Genomic DNA, 17433 nt, shown 5'->3' on the forward strand with positions numbered 1-17433 from the left:
GGTAACCATGGAGGCGTGGCTCTGAGACGCTTCCCAGGTGCCACTGTACTTGGGAAGAAGAAAAGGGTGTGGGATTGAGATTTTTCTTTTCTTAACCAACCACTCCTTTCTCACCAGTGTCAAACCAAAAAAAAAAAGATTTCAGTATAGCAGATTAAGGTTTTTAGGCTCTGGCATCAGTCCAGCATTTTTAGATTTAGATATTTAGTCCATCTGGAAAAAATAAACTTGAAAGCACTCTGTAAACTACAAAATACATCCAAACATACAAGATCAGTACTACTCAACTAACAGACCTCCAAAGAAGGACGGCCCCCATCTTGGATGGGCTGTGCAGACCCTACCCAGAGATTCTTTTTGGCTGACATCAGGAAGGCTTTACCCAGAGATTCTTAAAGGGAGGGTCCCCGCAGGCCGAGGCAGAGGGCTCTCCTGTGCCCACCACAGTGCCCGCCCCCTTCCTCCCACTCTACCTCACAGAGTCAGGAGCTACTTTCAAAGTTACAAAACCTGTGTGAACTGCAGCTGCTCTACCAAGGCATGCAGGAGGAGCAGAAACAGCTGGTGCACACTCAAGAAACTGTATTAATGGAGCAATTGGAGCTGCACAAAGAGCTGCATCTTTTCAAAGACTCTCGTTTCCAGGAAGTGTTGGAGAATCCAGAAGGTTCCAAATCGCTTAAGTCCTCAAAAAGTGGTCCACACAAGGTAACCATGGCAAGCGGCAGGGAGACGGTTCTGGGGATGGCAGGGAAAGGGGCTGCACAAAAGGGTCAGAGTTAGGAAGGCCTGATTGGCCCGGAGTAATGATGACAGTGAAGTCCAGACCTGCCCCAGCCATGTCTACTTATGGGCTCATTAAGATGCGGCGATAGGTATGCCTGAGGACCTCACCCGTGCACATGCCCAGTTGAGGCTCTGTGAACACTCAGAACCGAGATGACCCGGAAGTCTGTAATCACCTGATAATCTGCCTCTTGCTTTGGACTGACTGTAAAGGTGCTATCCTTTTCTCGTGAGCTGGTTGAGAATGGAGAAGCAACTGTTCAATGATAAAATCTGTACCCTTTAGGTGTTCGACATGAGGCCAATATGGGGCCTTTCATTTCCAAAGCAAGAGTTCCTAGCATGCAGTGTTCTCGGTACTGACCACACCATCTTCATTGCAATGTTGGCAAGAATGACAGCCATGTCAGGGTGTTGGGACATCAGCAAAGGGCCATGCCTCTGAGGCCTCCCTGGTGGAGATTTCTATAAGGTCTTTCAGGTTTTGGGGGTGAATTTGGTCTGAGGTCTCAGTGGGAGCAAGGAAGAGCAAGTAGACTATTTCAATTTAAGCAATATCAATTCATTCAGATATTAGCCTGGACAGGGAGATCCAGGCAACAGCAGGAGTCCAAACTATGAGATTTGGTCAGATTCCAGGGACATCAGATTTCAGCCTGGAGAACACAGAGACCAGGTATAAAATATTTCCTTAACCGATCAGATCTCATTCTGGGCATTGGCAGCCAAGAATCCAGACCCAGAGGTCCTGGGAAGTGTGCCCAGAGTCCAGATTCAGAATTGGGGCAGGAGGTACAGGGAATCAGAGTGAGACCTTGATTCCAGATCCCCATTTCTGAGGAAGAAAGCTGATTTTAGAACTGGGGGGCAGAGAGGGGACTGAGTCTAAAGGTCAGGATAATGGATTCACCTGACTGAGAAGCGGGTAAGTGTTCTCCAGACCCGGTCAGCACTGCTCCAGGAGAGAGGGATGTACCTGAATTCAGAAAACAGCAGAAATGGGAGTCTGGAAACACTGGAGTGTCTGCCCAGGGGACATTTTCCCCAATGAACAAGGAACTGACCCATATCAGTTATCTGTAGGGCTAAACTGACCACCGAGGCTGTCGCGAGACTGGGGTGAAGGTGTGTAGTTCTCTAAGGTGTGCTCGCTCTCAGCCGGCTGCACCAGGAGGGGTGGAACTAGGGCTGGAGTAACGCCCTGTCTCCCACCCACTCCCGGCAGTCCAAGATCATCGCCTTCCAGATGCAGGCTCTGCAGGACCTGTATGAGGCCAGTCAGACCGAGCAGGAGCTGCTGCAGCAGGAGCATGGGAGGCTCCTCGAGGAGCGGAAGATGCTGCAGGCTGACTTGCAGCTCTGCCTGGAAGAAATGCAGTTTCTCCAAGCCCAGTCCCCTTCTATAAAAATGATGAGCCCCGAGCCCTCCAAGAATAACAGTAGCGACATTGACAGCAGTGAGCACTATCACAAGAATTATGGGAGCACCCAAGCCAGTGAGGAGAGCTTTCTCAAGAGCTATGAGAGTGGCACCAGCGACACTGAGACCTGTATGAAGAGCTATGGCAGCAGCAGCAGCAGTGGTGGTGGTGGTAGCAACAGCAATGTCGCCCGGAAGAAGGGCTGTGTTGGCCGCAGCAACTCTGACACCTATTATAAGAGTTATGTCAGCAGCACTGACGACGAAACTGCTGAGCCTGAAGTTGTAGAGGTAAAAGTAGCCAGACGACACATTGGACAGGGACGAAGGGTTCCTGTCCTATTACGGAAGGGCCTAGCAAGGAGAGTGGGGCAGAGGGCAGGTGCTTCCCCGGGGGGTCATCATTCCTCCCCTGCCCTGCCCTCCGCAGCACTTTGAGGATATGGTGGCCGAGGTGCTGGTCAAGCTGCAGGGAGTGCAGGCTCTGTACCAGCTCAGCCAGGAGGAGCACGACCTGCTGCAAGAAAGGATGGGGAAGCTCCTGGCCCAGCAGAAGGCGCTGAAGGAGGAGCTGGACGCCTGTGAGAAGAAGTTCCGGGAGTGCAGCGAGGGCCTTGAGGACTCCATCGCCTCCCAAAATGACAAGAATGAGGTAACCGCCCTCAGGGAGGCAGGGCTTCACGCAGGAGTCCCCAGAGTCGGAGGAGGTTGTAGCCATTTCAGAGAGGCTGGGAGAGAGGGGCAGTTGCTCTCTTCCTGGTCCGATGACACAGTGGGGACCGAATCCCAGGAGGTCGGGCACTCTGCTACATCGTGATGGACATTTCTCAGGTGCCTGCTGTGTTGGGACTTACTGATCTTCAAGACTCTGATTAATTTTTTCTCCCTTTGCCACTTCTGTTCTCGGTTTTGCTCTGTGCCCTAGAGCAGTGGTTTTTCAACTGCCGGTCCACGGACAGGTCCGCCAAATATTTCGTGCTGGTCTGCAAAAGAGTTAACCACCCTGATGTTGTATGAAGCTTATAGCCCCAATGATCTTAGTCAAATTCATTTGTGCTCAGGGTGATTTCTGCCTAAGCAGTCCCTGAAATAACTCTCCTATTTTCACCGGTCCCCAAGTGTATAAAGGTTGAAAACCACTGCCCTAGAGTTGCATTTTTTCACCTACCAATTCATGTGAGCTATTTTGTGTGTATTTGTCTTGGCTCTTCAACTCGATTGTAAGCACCTCAAGGACAGGGCCCTGTCTCCCCTTGGACATGTCATAATGCCAAGAAGAGTGCTCTGCATCCACTAGCAAGGGGACAGAAAGCATTGGCTCCGACCAAGAGTCATCCACAGTCCAGTGGGGGTCACTGTGTATGCAGAACAGAGGTACAGAGGGCAATAGACACGTGGGCCTAAGGAGAGACCCTGACGTGCTCCTGGAAGTCAGGAAAGACAGAGCCAGAGGTTAGGGGGCAGGAGGAGGACTTGCCTCCATTTCCAGGGCAAGGTGCAGGTGCCCAGGTAAATCATCAGGAGTGTCCACCACAGTTCTGTAAGTGATTGTACCTAATAGAGAAATAGTTTGGGTAAAGTAGAAGTTCCCATCAAAAGTCATGATAAACTAAAGCTCGAGGTTCAGAAGGGGTAGTCCTATAGTTACCCTTCAGACAGGTCATAACAAAGATACAATTTAAATCATCCTTTTTTGATCCTGTTAGATATAAATTATCAGGTGCCTCCAGTGAGGGAGGAGCTCTTTGTAAAATTGCTTTAGAGGCTCATCTTCCACAGTTTCGTGTTTTTCTTTCTTGTTTTAGTAATTTGTCCAGTGTTGTTCACTTAGCAAGTGGCGGGGCCGAGACTTGAACCCAGGCAGCCTGGTTCCAGAGTCCACACTTTCAATCCTTATGTTCTGCTGCTAATTCTGGCTCCCTCGTGTTTTCTTTATCGTCTGCTTCCCTGCTGGCTCTAGCAGGGAAATTTCTGATGCAGCGACCCCAAGCAGGGTCCAGGCACATGGCACAGGCCAGGCCATGGGTAACGGCCCCCCTACTGCCCACAGATCAAGGAGCTGCAGACCAAGCTGCGGGAGCTGCAGCTGCAGTACCAGGCCAGCATGGATGAGCAGAGGCGGCTCTTGGCAGAGCAGGAGCAGTTGGAGGGGCAGCTGCAATGCTGCCAGGAGGAGCTTCACCAGCTCAAGCAGAGGAAGTCTTCTGTTATTTCCATTGCCAAGGGAAACAGTGACAGTAAGAACATGAACACGAACACCAAAGGGGCGAAAAATAAAAAGGTGACCCTGCTGAAGCCGGAGAGTAGTGAGAGCAGCTGTGAGGACAAGCAGGTGAGTAGTAACCTGTGTAGCCAGAAGCAGAAAGGTAGATGAGATCCTGGGAAGAAAAGTAACCGTCTCTATCACCATCCTGTCCAGGTGAGGTGCCTGTAAACAAGCTTCTGGAGTCTCTAAGGTGTCTAGAGTAGTTCCATACGAGTAACAACTTGGTGTCCCTCCTCCTGTAACGTTAAGGGGAGAGTAGAGTACAGACCGCTCATATGTGGAGTCATAGCCCCAGAGGACCACAGCCACTAGGCTGGGTGACCACTTCAGTTAACCCAGCCCAATTTTCTGGGGCCCTGGTCCTTCCTGGGTCACATGCTCAAGAGAAGGACCAAATGGACGAAATAAGGGAAATCTATTCAGAAGTTGCGTACACATAAGTGAAAGAGGGTAAACTAGGAGTCGCCGTGCAGGGGCAGGAAGTGCAGTTGAGGTTCAGAGCATGAGACTCTTTAGCTCTGGCAGCTGTCTGGAATGGCTAACATCCAGACAGATGTGTTGGTCCAGAGAGGCTGCGTGGCACTGCCCTCCACGCTGTGTGCTGGGAGATTGGCCCAGTCCCAGGTGGCAGTGCTGCCCACACACCATGACGAGATGGGAAGCAGCGTGTTCTTGAGATAGTTCAGTGCTATGCTGAAGGGGCAGGATCTTTGCAGGTGACAGCACCTCCACCTGCCCTGCCTCCGCCCACAGAGTCTGGAGGTAGTGCTGTACTACAGGGCCAGCAGCACAGAGTCAGACAATCCACTGCAGGAAGAGAAAGAGGAGATGGAGGAGGAAAAGAGGGAAGACATTGAAGAGGGACCAAAGGAGGAGCCACAGGATGAACCAGTTGCTGAGCCCCTAGATGACGTAAAAATGAAGTCCACTGAGGATGAAGAGGAGGACATTGAAGAGTCCCAAGACCAGGAGGGTAAGGAAGAAGACAACAAAGATGCAGAGAATGGCAACTCTTTCCCGGAAGCATCAGAGGAAAAACCCCTCAAACTGTCTGAAAGCAAAAAGGTAACCACAGCCAAAGGTTGGGTCAAGTGGGAAATGAGCCCTGGGGCTCAGGTGCCCCTGTTTGCGGGGTGACCCAGCCCTAGGGTGGCACCCTAGGGTGGACTTCTGCAGGAGTAGAGGCCAGTGAGCTCGAGGCACACCGCTTGGGGGAAGCGGAAATGGACATGGGTTTGGAGAGCGTGGTCTCCCAGTGCGAATGGCAAGCTTAAACCAATTTGTCGTGGAACTGCATTACAAAGACCACCTTTGCTGGGAACCAAGGTGGGTTCTTTGGAGTCCTACCTCCTTTCATGTGCAGGTAGCGCTAGTTACTTATGTCAGGAGGGTGCTGCCCCTGCCATAGTGCATTAGTGCACTAGGGACGCTGACAGGGCAAGGCCTTCTGTCAGCCTGGGCCAGTCACTCCGTTTCCCACAATGCCCTGTAAAGTTAGACCTTTGTTGTTGCAGTTAGGAGTGGGTGGAGGGCCGGTGTCACCCACCAGGCTCTGTATATTACAAGGCATAGGGTGGGGGCTGGGGTGACCAGAAGCGATAGGACATTTCCCTCTGTACAGCAAGCAGGTCACTGACCAGCCCAGGCAGAGCAGCCAGACCCCTAACCCTTTACTTGCTGGATCTTGAGAGGTTGGTGGTGAGAGTATCCTGGGTAATTTACCAACAAAAATGCGAAACTATTTCCGTATTTTAACAACTGGTACATCTGTACAGGTAAGTACCAGCTGAACTCCCACCCTGGTTGGGGTTAACTGGGGGCTCTGGTTCCCAGAAGAGGTCAAGTACTTCCTGAACAAGTCCTCAGTTCACAGTCCTGGTTCCTTCTGAACTGTGAACTGTTCATCTAAACACAGGGGAAGAAAATAGGTCTCTTGTGGTGGGATGTCCCGGTCAACTTGAAGGCAGTCTGGAATTTCTCTGACAGTTGAGGCTGCAGAGTGGGCTGAGGAGCCAGTGTGCCGACGTCGTAAACTGTGGCAGACCATTACTTAGGATGTAGAGACCATGACTTAGGACCATGACTTAGGAGAACCGCAGCTCTTCTCCCATATGGTATTGCTTTGAATTCATGGTGTCCCTCCACGTGCTGGTTCTGAGCCTCAGCGATTTCCTGGCCTTGGGTACCACATTTCTAAATGCCAGACCTGATTCTTCCGAAGTCAAGCTCATTCCTTGTGTCTACATGCGGATGTGGCCCTTTGGCCTGGCGGGTCCTGCATCATCTGTGGGCAGCTCTCCTGCTATGTGTGTTGCCGCCTGTAAACTCAGTCTCTCTCTGGAAGATTGTTGCATGCAAAGAACTGCTCCTTCTCCATTGTTGGCTTGTTTTAGTACATTTTGTCTCACAACCACAGCCTTAGACTCCTGGGGGATCGTGGGGACCCCCAGAACACTTAGACACTTGGTGGAAAGCAGCCAGTATGAGGGACTGACAAAGGGACAGGTGGCCTGGCAGGAGACGGCTCTTTCTAGGTTGACAAAGTGTACATCCTTCTCATTTGAAGAGGTCAGCTTTACTCACCAGAGCACCAGTTTTACAGAATCATGACCTACAGAAATGGTCCGGGGGCAGATCACCTCTGCTTGATGAGAGACACAAGAGGGCCGTGACAACCCAGAAAACTGGACCGGGGCACCACCTGACTTAGCCCTAAGCTGCTGCTAAACCCATTCTGTTTTATGTCTTCTGGAGGCTCCCAGTGGGAAGAACCAAGCTTGGGTAGCAGAGAAGAAACCCTGCTGTTCTCGCTCACCAGTTGTTTAACCTCTTGATCTCTCTCTCTCTTCCCTTTGTTTTCTCATCTTCATTATCTGTTGGATTCATGTGTTTATGTCTTTTTATGCCACCTTTCACCTCCTGGTCTCCTCTTGTGCTTCTTTCTCATTTGATATGTTGCAGCCATCCCCTGCCCCCAACCCCCCCATCTTCTCCTTGCCTCTTGTAGGCCTGGTGGTCATATCGGCTTTGCTCTGGTGCTGGTGGGCTGAGACGTCATCCTAACGCAGGTACTGGTATTGCGTCTTCTTCTGAGGGATCGAGGGAGGGTGCAGGTGGCCCTGGCCTCCCCTCTTGCCCTCTCCTCTCAGCTGCTTGCTTCTCTCTTTTGCCATTTTATAACAGGCGATCCTAGGGTTTGAGTGTTAGCCCTGGCTTTTCCTTGGGCTATGGCAAAGCCTGTGACATCTTGGGGCGTGTCTCCATAAAACATAGGAAGTTAGAATGCTGACTGTTGGCATGGTTTGAGTTTCTGTCTTCTGGCTAGGAAAAATTCAGATGATCCTAGCACTGTGGCCACTTTCGAAGCTGCCCAACAACTTCTGAAGAGCTGATGGTGTCGGTCTGCAGGGCTGGCCTGGGGGCTCACTGTTTAGCCCCACGCCCTCACTGTTGTAACCATCCAGGATGGCAAAATCAGGAGTCCCTGCCTCCCTTGTTGGGTGAGAGAGGAGGTCTGGTGAGCCGTGCCTCCCTCAGGGTCCCGTGTATGAGGGTAGCCTCAACTCATCCTTTAACCTTGGGGAAAAGGGAACCGAAACCTCTACTGTACTATATACTTCCTACTGAGAAGTTCTATGATTTGAGCTTCTGGTCTCCAGAAAAAACAGAACAAGAATGCCAGGAAATACTTTCTAATTCTCTGTTGATCCTTTTTGGGGGCCAGAATCTACTGTAATTGGCTTCCCAAGCTGGCTTTTCTCAAGAGAATGTGATATTGGTGAAAAGTTTCCACCAACCAGAGATGCAAGTTTTCTCAGAATCAATGCTGGCATATGCTGGGCACCTTCCAATTGGCCAGTCCTGTAATCTGGCCTGTCAACAAGGCACCAGAATGTGGTCTTGTGACCCAAGGTAGAACCCTACAATCCCACCTGCCTTCCAGAACCCATAAACTCTTCTCTCGGCCTGTTTTGGCTCCTTTCCCACGCAGCCCCTGCCCTCCACTCTCCCACCCTCCTCCTCACATCCCAGTAAGCAGAGTGTGGTTGGCTTGATGAGCAGCTTCAGTGTGGCAGCAGAAGCTTTGCTGGGAGCTCTTATCACTGTTTCCTTTTCTTTCCTATTTTATCTTGCCTTTCTTTGGGGCATTCCACTTACACCTCATAGACAGTCTTCTACTCTTTTAATGACAGAGGTCTCTCCCTGTACCTATTTCTCCCCTATATACTCCCATTTCTAAGTCCCTATAGGATGAGACCCAGATCATTCAGCCATAACTTTACTCCAACTCAAACTCAGCCAAGCCCACGCAGAGTGAGAGGAAGGAACTCCCCGGTAAGGGTCCTCCTGAGGAGCTTGTTATGCCCAGAGCCTGGCTGCACCCCCATATGCAGCTCTCCATCCAGGAATTGAGGCAGCACAGGTAAAAGGTGGCTGATAGACTGGTCAGAGAACGTGGTTGCATCTATCTCTGCTGCTTACAGCTTAGTCCTGGGGGCAAAATGCATAATCTGAATGTTCGTCTCTTCAAGTGTAAGCAAAGGATGAGAAAACCTTTGCCCTCCTCGTTGAGGATCAGATAAATTCATATATATAAAAGTACTTTACAGCCCTGGCTGGTTGGCTCAGTGGTAGAACATCGGCCTGGTGTGCAGGAGTCCCGGGTTCAATTCCCGGCCAGGGCACACAGGAGAAGCGCCCATCTGCTTCTCCACCCCTCCCCCTCTCCTTCCTCTCTGTCTCTCTCTTCCCCTCCCGCAGCCAAGGCTCCATTGGAGCAAAATTGGCCCGGGCATTGAGGATGGCTCCATGGCCTCTGCCTCAGGTGCTAGAATGGCTCTGGGTGCAACAGAGCAACGCCCCAAGATGGGCAGAGCATCGCCCCCTGGTGGGCATGCTGGGTGGATCCCGGTCAGGCGCATGCGGGAGTCTGTCTGACTGCCTCCCCGTTTACAGCTTCAGAAAAAAAAAAAAGTACTTTACAAATGATAAAACACCACATAGATAATGAAGAGAGTGCACACATACATAAGGCATACTGTGCACCACCACTGTTCCCATCACCTTATCCATGGTGACGCATTGAAATCTTACAACCACCCTGTCAGATAGCTATTACTATTATCATTTGATGTGTGATAAGACTAAGGTGCAGAGAGATGAAGTAATACAGCCAGGAAATTGGGAATTATATTCTAAGAACTTAACATTAGCAACAGATAAAATTCCATTCCCGGTTTCCCTTATCATCTCTCTTCCTTTTGAGCAGTTTTCCCCGACTGCCTCCAGGCAATTAAGAAAGCACCCTATAGCCCTGGCCGGTTGGCTCAGTGGTAGAGCATCGGCCTGGCGTGCAGGAGTCCTGGGTTCGATTCCCAGCCAGGGCACACAGGAGAAGCGCCCATCTGCTTCTCCACCCCTCCCCCTCTCCTTTCTCTCTCTCTCTTCCCCTCCTGCAGCCAAGGCTCCATTGGAGCAAAGTTGGCCCAGGCACTGAGGATGGCTCTGTGGCCTCTGCTTCAGGCACTAGAGTGGCTCTGGTTGCAACAGAGCAACACCCCAAGATGGGCAGAGCATTGCTCCCTGGTGGGCATGCCAGGTGGATCCTGGTCGGGCTTGTGCAGGAGTCTGTCTGACTGCCTCCCTATTTCCAACTTCAGAAAAATACAAAAAAAAAAAAAAGAAAAGAAAGAAAGAAAGAAAGAAAGCACCATATTTCTCTTTATGCAGCCTTGGGTCACGTAGTTCTCTTGATAACTATTATAGCGTTGTTAACTTCTCTCATGTATTGGGCATGTATTGTTTATAAAATCCCTTTGCACATTGCATATGCTGAATGTCTCTTCCCTATTCTCTACCTGCAGCTGATTTCTTTTTGGATCCAAAACAGAATTTTCCATTCATCACTATTAGAGATAAACCATTGATCTAACCTGTGAAGTTTTTTTAATCTTGACTCTGGTTTCAAAATATTCCCTTAACCCACGGTTTTACATCATCCTCGGGGGTGACAAGCCCACCCTCCTATCTTTACCCAAGGCATAGGTGAGGGACGAGCCTTGTGAGTCTGTCTGTCCAGCTCTCACTCAGCTCACTGATCACTTATCAAGCTGTCATCCTACTCACTTCCTCAGATGCTCTCCAAAGACATCATGGAAAACCTTGTCAAACACCTTGATTAAGCCCAAAACATGATCTTCTTCATCTGCAGGTTTAGTGACCTGGTCTGAAAGGAAAGTCTGGCCTGACTTACCCCTCTGTGGTACCCAAACCTGCCCTTTACTCAGCCCGTCTGGAATCTGCCTCTGCCTGGTGTGGAGGGCACCAGTTCACATTTGCAGGTTTCAGCTCTTTCCTCCTTTAACAGCCTCAGACTGACATTTCTAGCAATGCACATCAGGATAGAAGCATTTGAACATGTACATTTTTTAAGCTCCCTTTTCAGTTTTCTTACATGAATTACTCTGTAAACCACCTCCAACATCTCTCTGCTTCCCATTTTATATCTCATGTTCTTTTTTGTAACTATTTTTACAAGTGTTCGAGATTTTCTTTGTTCCCTATAGTTGGCTTAAAATCCTCTTTTTTTTTTTAAATCCTCTTTTTAGATCCATTATTCTCTGAGAAAATGCATTCTTAGCATTAATGGGCTATATTTGCCCTTATATAGTAATTATCTTTCTGTTACACCACAGCTTACGACCTAAAACTCAAATTTTGTCTTTCAAGTAATAGAGTAAAAATAAAAAAGCAAATGAAGTAGGAACTATTTCCCCAAGTACGTATTTCCTTGCCCAAGATTTCATATTCCCTAAATGATGCTTATTGTTGTCCCACGGATCAGCAGGATTTGCTGTGGGCAGCAGGGTCTGGCAGCCTCTGCACATGCTCAGGAAGTCAGTCAACACACCCAATACCTGGGAGTGTTTAATAACACTGGCATTTGCCTCCCAGGGCCAATGACCAGCTTCCTTGAATTTCCTTGAGCCAACATCATTCTTCACAAAGGCTTTGGGCCATCTTAGAACCAGTGCTTTCTCACTGCAACCATTTGGATACTCTGAAGTCCGGCTCCTGGGCCTGCTTCTACACGCAGGGACTGGTATTCTTCTCATTCCACGGGGCATGCATACAGGGTCATCTCAGGTGACACACACAGGGTCATTGCAGGCATCTAGTGGTGCCAGTGAGACCACATTGCCTCCAGCAGTTTATCCCGGAGGTAAGAGGGAGTGGACTGAGATGGTCCTGGTAGGCAGGGGAGCTCTGGCTTAGGGAAGGGTTCAGGAGGCCGGGCACTCACCATCTGTCTTTGGTCCCCACAGAACATGTTTGGGATGTGGAAGCCTGTGGTGTTCTTGGCTCTTGCAGCTGTGGCTCTGTATGTGTTACCCAACATGCGGCAGCAGGAGACAGAGTTCTGCCTCATGGAGTGATGGCAGACCCGGGCCAGCCGAGGGGCAGATCCCCAGTGGCTACGACCCTCAGCTTTGGGCAGGACACACTGTGCCAGAGCCCCCGCCCACCCATATGCCCCATGTGTCCCCATCCTCTTAGCCTCAGTCACCCAGGCTGGAAAGGTATGGGGAGCTGCCGGCTCCCGGCTCCTGCCTTGTATAAGAACGTGGGTCCTTGTAATTAAATATCAACGTAACTATATGCGACTCTGTGGCTTTTTATTTCTTAAATACCTCACGACACAACCAGAACAGGCTGGTTCCCCTTATACCAGGCACCTCCCATAAGGGTCTGACCCTAAATATGATTTCTCACCCTACAAATGTCTGAGACATGCAGCTGGCTCCCCTGCCGCCAGCCGGGTCGCAGATGGACTGGCCTGTACACATTGCCACTATCTCAGGGAGCTCTTCTAAGCATAGGGAAATGGAACAAACAGGGTACTTTGTGGGAGGGAGCCCGATGACCTGCCCTTAGGTTCTGTGCTCACACCTATCTACTGGAGAAGAATGCCCTGAGGAGATCTGCTGTGAGTTTTTGTGGCCTACTTCTATGACTTCTCAAGGGATTCCTCTTAGAGATAACTTTAGTGATCACTCAGGGTCCTGGCAGCCCAGAGAAGTGAGAAGGCTAAACTGAAAGTCTATCCTGGCAGCCCTGGGGCCAGTGCTGAAAACGTGACCAGCCTCTAAAAACAGGGCTGCACCAAGGCAGATCGAGAGCAATGCCACACACACCGTCCCTTTCGCCTCCCTCTGAATAACTTAAGACAGCGCTGACTTAGGGTGGCCTTGCTCCTAGCCACTCAAAGGGTGGCCCACAGAGCAGCCGCAGTAGCACTGAGAGCTTTTTAGGAAGGTGGAAACTCAGGCTCCACTTCAGACCTACCACACAGAATATGCATTTACCACACTGCTCAACTGATCAGTGTACACCATAAAATCTGAGAAGCACTTCCCTCAGTGACATTAAACTGTGTATCCTCAGTTGTAACCTAATTGAAGACATTCCTTCACAACCCATTGGTCACACTGGCCCCTGGCTCCTGGTTGTTAAGTGTTGTGAAACCCTGCTTTTTATTTATTTATTTATTTAATTTTTATTTTTTTACAGAGACAGAGAGTCAGAAAGAGGGATAGATAGGGACAAACAGGAATGGAGAGAGATGAGAAGCGTCAATCATTAGTTTTTCATTGCAACACCTTAGTTGTTCATCGATTGCTTTCTCATATGTGCCATGACCGTGAGGCTATAGCAGACCGAGTAACCCCTTGCTCAAGCCAGCGACCTTGGGTCCAAGCTGGTGAGCTTTGCTCAAACCAGATGAGCCCACGCTCAAGCTGGCAGCCTCAGGGTCTCGAGCCTGGGTCCTCCACATCCCAGTCTGACACTCTATCCACTGCACCACCGCCTGGTCAGGTAAACCCTGCTTTTTAATGACTTTATTCTGGTGACTAGTTGGCTGGAAAAATATGTGGTGGAAAGGCCTAGAAGGTTATCTACCACCGAGAATCACTGATTTAACTTGGAATCAATTAGAAGTCAAGATGGAGATCATGGTCTGGTAGGCAATGGGCCCCAGCCAGGACTGTATCTGCTCTTTCCCAGGCCAATTATGGAAGCTGGACAATGACAAGAAAGTGGTCCTGCTCTTCCCAAGCTTTTCTGCTTAGAATACAGAGCTCTACCTTTAGGACACTTGCCTCTGTTGGCTCATTTTATTTATTTTTTAATTTTTAAATATAGATTGTAGACAGAGAGAAAAATATTATTTTTTTTGTTCCACCCATTTATGCATTCATTCATTGGTTGGTTCTTGTATGTATCCTCACAAGGGATTGAACCTGCAACCTTGGCATATGGGGATGACGCTCTAACCAACTGAGCCATCTGACCAGAGCCTCTTGTTGGCTCATTTTAAAATGCCATTCTTTTCCTCCTTTTGGGCTCTGACTCCTGGTCTTGTTGATACACTTTACCAGAGTAGATTAAAGAGATTTCTCTTTGTTGAATGTAACAGTCACTTGAGCTAGCTTGAAGTCTACAGGGGTGTTTCTTAGAAGCTGGAGGACTGAGGTACAGATAGAACCAAAGATTCCAAATACTTTCAAGGGCCTCCAACACCCACTCTACTGCCCTCAGGGTAACTGCGCCCCGTCTGCCCTCTCCCTGCACAACAACCCCCTCTGCTTTCCCTTCCCAGGTCACATGGTACAGCACACCACCTGCCACTCCTGTCAAGGCCCAGCTGCTATTGAGGGGGCAGCTAAAGATCAGAGGTATGCTGGCTGTGATTCTGGCAGGTTTGGGATGCAGAGTAAGGAAGAGGGGAGTATAGTAGAGATCCAGGCGGTGGCCTGACTCTACAGGGGAAGGAGATGGGTCTGGGAGGAAGACCTAGCTTACCAGAACCCACGTGGTTGCCAAGATACCAGCGGAAGGAACAAACTAACTTGTTTCTTGATCACCTATTAGCTTCTAGGCACCGTGCTCATCATTTAACCTTATTTCCTTTCAACACATAAAATCCCTATGAGAGCACTATTACCTCCATTTTATAGATGAGAAAACTGAGGCCCAATAGAGTTACATTACCTACTCAAGGTCACAGAGCCTATGGATCTGTCTATCCTACCACACTGTCCCTGGCACTTGGGTCAGGGCCACAGTCAGGATCACTGACTGATCAAAGTGACTCCTGTGAGCCTGGCCAGCCGGTTATTATCACAGGTGACAGTGGAAATGTCCCTGGCTCCAGAAAAAACAGGATTCTCAAGCATGGCCCATTGGACTGGCTCATTCAGACAGATCAAGTTAAGTATGGCCACTGTCAATGGCCCTTGATGGGGAAGAAGGCCAGGTGGAAGGCCAAGCAACCTGTTCCCCCGAGACAGGTCAGCAGGTGGTGAGTCAGGGGGCTATAATCAGCTTGTGGCCCCAGCCAGCATTGCCCCAAATACTCAGCTGATGAAAACCCTCGTAAGCCCCTCAGTGTGCCCCTGCCCAGCATGGGGAGGAACACACTGGCCCTCCGGGAGGCTGCCGCACTTGGCAGCCCCAGGAGCAGCATTGTGCACGGTCTGTTCCAGCCTCATGGCCGGGCCTGGGGCCTGGGCTCATGGGCTATATTGAGGGCTGAGTCACCAGCCTGCCCCTGGGTCAGGCTGCTATGACTGGCTGGCTGGGGCCTGAGTCAGGCCCCGATTTATCCTGGAGAGCAACAGGCTCAAGTTTCAGGGAGGGTGGGGTAAAAAGGGTTCTGGGAACTATCGTTGGTCCTAGGCACCTTGCTCTGCTGAGAACTTCCACTTCTCTGGGGTCTCACAGGACCTCTCCCGGAGAGAGGGAATGAGAAGTGGAAAAGGGGCTTCTTGCTCCCCTCACTGGCTTCCCTCTGAACATGCGCTCCCTAACAGAGGCCCTCCGCTGACCAAGGGACCTCGGGTAATGCCCACATAACAGAATCATGAGCCACTAGGATGTGTAAAGGGGCTGTTGGCTCCAAACAAACCCACTTTACCCCTTTCTCTCCTCCTTAGCAGCTCAGGGAGAGGAATCCATCCCCTCTCAGATCTGTTCCTCAGTTTCTCCATCAGGACTTCAGAGGCAGCATCGTTGAACCCTCAGCTGGCACCTCAGGTTCCGTGTCAGAGGTCTGCCTTTTTACACACACACACACACACACACAGAGTTTCGCTGTGAGACCCAGCTATGTGTCATGTGTCCCCAGGAGCTGGGCATCTCTCCACAGGAGAGCTCAGGCTCTCAAGCAGGCGGACAGCACTGATGCCTGGTGGCTGGTTTTGGCCATGGGACAAAGGTGGTATGGGGGAATGAGAGCTCTGGAGATAGGGAGGAGGGTGCCAATAGGAGAGTGGAATTCCTGAGCATCTCGTCACGGGCAGCCGACAGAACATGAGCCGCAGGGCCCAAGCTATTTATACCTCGCCTGTCACTATCAGGGCCCCCAGAGCTCCCCCCTCCCAAGCCACACACAGCCGCCCTTCTTCTGTTTCTGGTCCCTTCTCTACTCCTCCCCCTCCTTACCTAATGAGAAGGGAACGGAATCATTCATGGACCCCTTCCACAATAAACACAGCCCTCCCCCCAAAAAAAAACCCCTGCACTTCTTTCTACGCTCCATAACGAATTCACCCTCATTCTGCCCTTCAAAGAGGAGATAGTCTTCAAAGATGCCCATATCCCCTTCCTTTTCACCCGGTCTGGAGAGGCGGGGAAGAGGAATAAAGCAGACTGATTCACCTATAAGCTCCCAGAACCTTCCCAAATTTCAGTCATCACACAGCTTGAATTGGGGGTTGTCTGGCACAATCTTACTTACTTGGGCATAAAGAATGAGAAAGCTGAGAAAGTCTGTACCAGGAGATGTGGAATACATGTATGCTACAGAATTGTGTAATATGGGCCCTGGCCGGTTGGCTCAGTGGTAGAGCGTCGGCCTAGCGTGCGGAGGACCCGGGTTCGATTCTCGGCCAGGGCACACAGGAGAAGCGCCCATTTGCTTCTCCACCCCTCCGCCGCGCTTTCCTCTCCGTCTCTCTTCCCCTCCCGCAGCCAAGGCTCCATTGGAGCAAAGATGGCCCAGGCACTGGGGATGGCTCTGTGGCCTCTGCCTCAGGTGCTAGAGTGGCTCTGGTCGCAACATGGCGACACCCAGGATGGGCAGAGCATCGCCCCTGGTGGGCGTGCCGGGTGGATCCAGGTTGGGTGCATGCGGAAGTCTGTCTGACTGTCTCTCCCTGTTTCCAGCTTCAGAAAAATGGAAAAAAAAAATTAAAAAAAAAACAAAAACAAAAAACAGAATTGTGTAATATGTATTCTTTTTCTATAAGTATCCTCTACAGCAGGGGTCCCCAAACTTTTTATACAGGGGGCCAGTTCACTGTAACCTCAGACCGTTGGAGGGCCGGACTATAAAAAAAACTATGAACAATTTCTTATGTACACTGCACATATCTTATTTTAAAGTAAAAAAACAAAACAGGAACAAATACAATATTTAAAGTAAAGAACGAGTAAATTTAAATCAACAAACTGACTAGTATTCAATGGGAACAATGGGCCTGCTTTTGGCTAATGAGATGGTCAATGTGCTCCTCTCACTGACCACCAATGAAAGAGGTGCCCCTTCCAAAAGTGCAGCGGGGGCTGGATAAATGGCCTCAGGGGGCCACATGCGGCCCGCAGGCCGTAGTTTGGGGACCCCTGCTCTACAGCTCTGTCATTCCAGGCCAGCTCCTCTGTCTCCATGCTTCAGTTTCCTTGCTGTCACCATTCCCTAGCTTCCAGCTGCCCTTGGCTTATTCTGAGCCCAGTCCTGCCTAGGCTTCCTGACTCGCTCCCGTGGGCTCTCCCTGCCCACCAGCCTCAGTCATGGTCACGTTTCTCCTTGGCTGCTCTGGGCAGGGCTCTCCCTATTTCTGCTTGGCTAACCCACCCCTTCACTGGAAGGATCTTCCCAGTGGCCCAAATGGGCACATTG

The 17433-nt window shown here is 50.3% G+C and overlaps 1 protein-coding gene across 7 annotated transcripts in view; it reads left to right on the forward strand.

Moving 5' to 3' along the window:
* The window catches only part of CCDC136 (coiled-coil domain containing 136), a 29808-nt gene extending 17677 nt beyond the window's left edge, over positions 1–12131 (forward strand). For 3 of the 7 annotated variants that reach the window (XM_066262244.1, XM_066262246.1, XM_066262247.1), the window contains 6 exons: positions 481–708; positions 2012–2497; positions 2637–2858; positions 4257–4538; positions 5226–5537; positions 11798–12131. In XM_066262244.1, coding sequence (XP_066118341.1) covers positions 481–708; positions 2012–2497; positions 2637–2858; positions 4257–4538; positions 5226–5537; positions 11798–11908 — 1641 coding nt within the window. In that variant the 3' untranslated portion in view covers positions 11909–12131. Of the gene's footprint in view, positions 1–480; positions 709–2011; positions 2498–2636; positions 2859–4256; positions 4539–5225; positions 5538–7433; positions 7541–11797 lie in introns of all 7 variants that reach the window. The other 4 variants (XM_066262245.1, XM_066262248.1, XM_066262249.1 and 1 more) reach the window with 4 other exon arrangements.
* The last annotated feature ends 5302 nt before the right edge of the window (positions 12132–17433 follow it).

The sequence above is a fragment of the Saccopteryx bilineata genome, chromosome 2 (genome assembly GCF_036850765.1).
Source record: "Saccopteryx bilineata isolate mSacBil1 chromosome 2, mSacBil1_pri_phased_curated, whole genome shotgun sequence".
NCBI lineage: Eukaryota > Metazoa > Chordata > Mammalia > Chiroptera > Emballonuridae > Saccopteryx > Saccopteryx bilineata.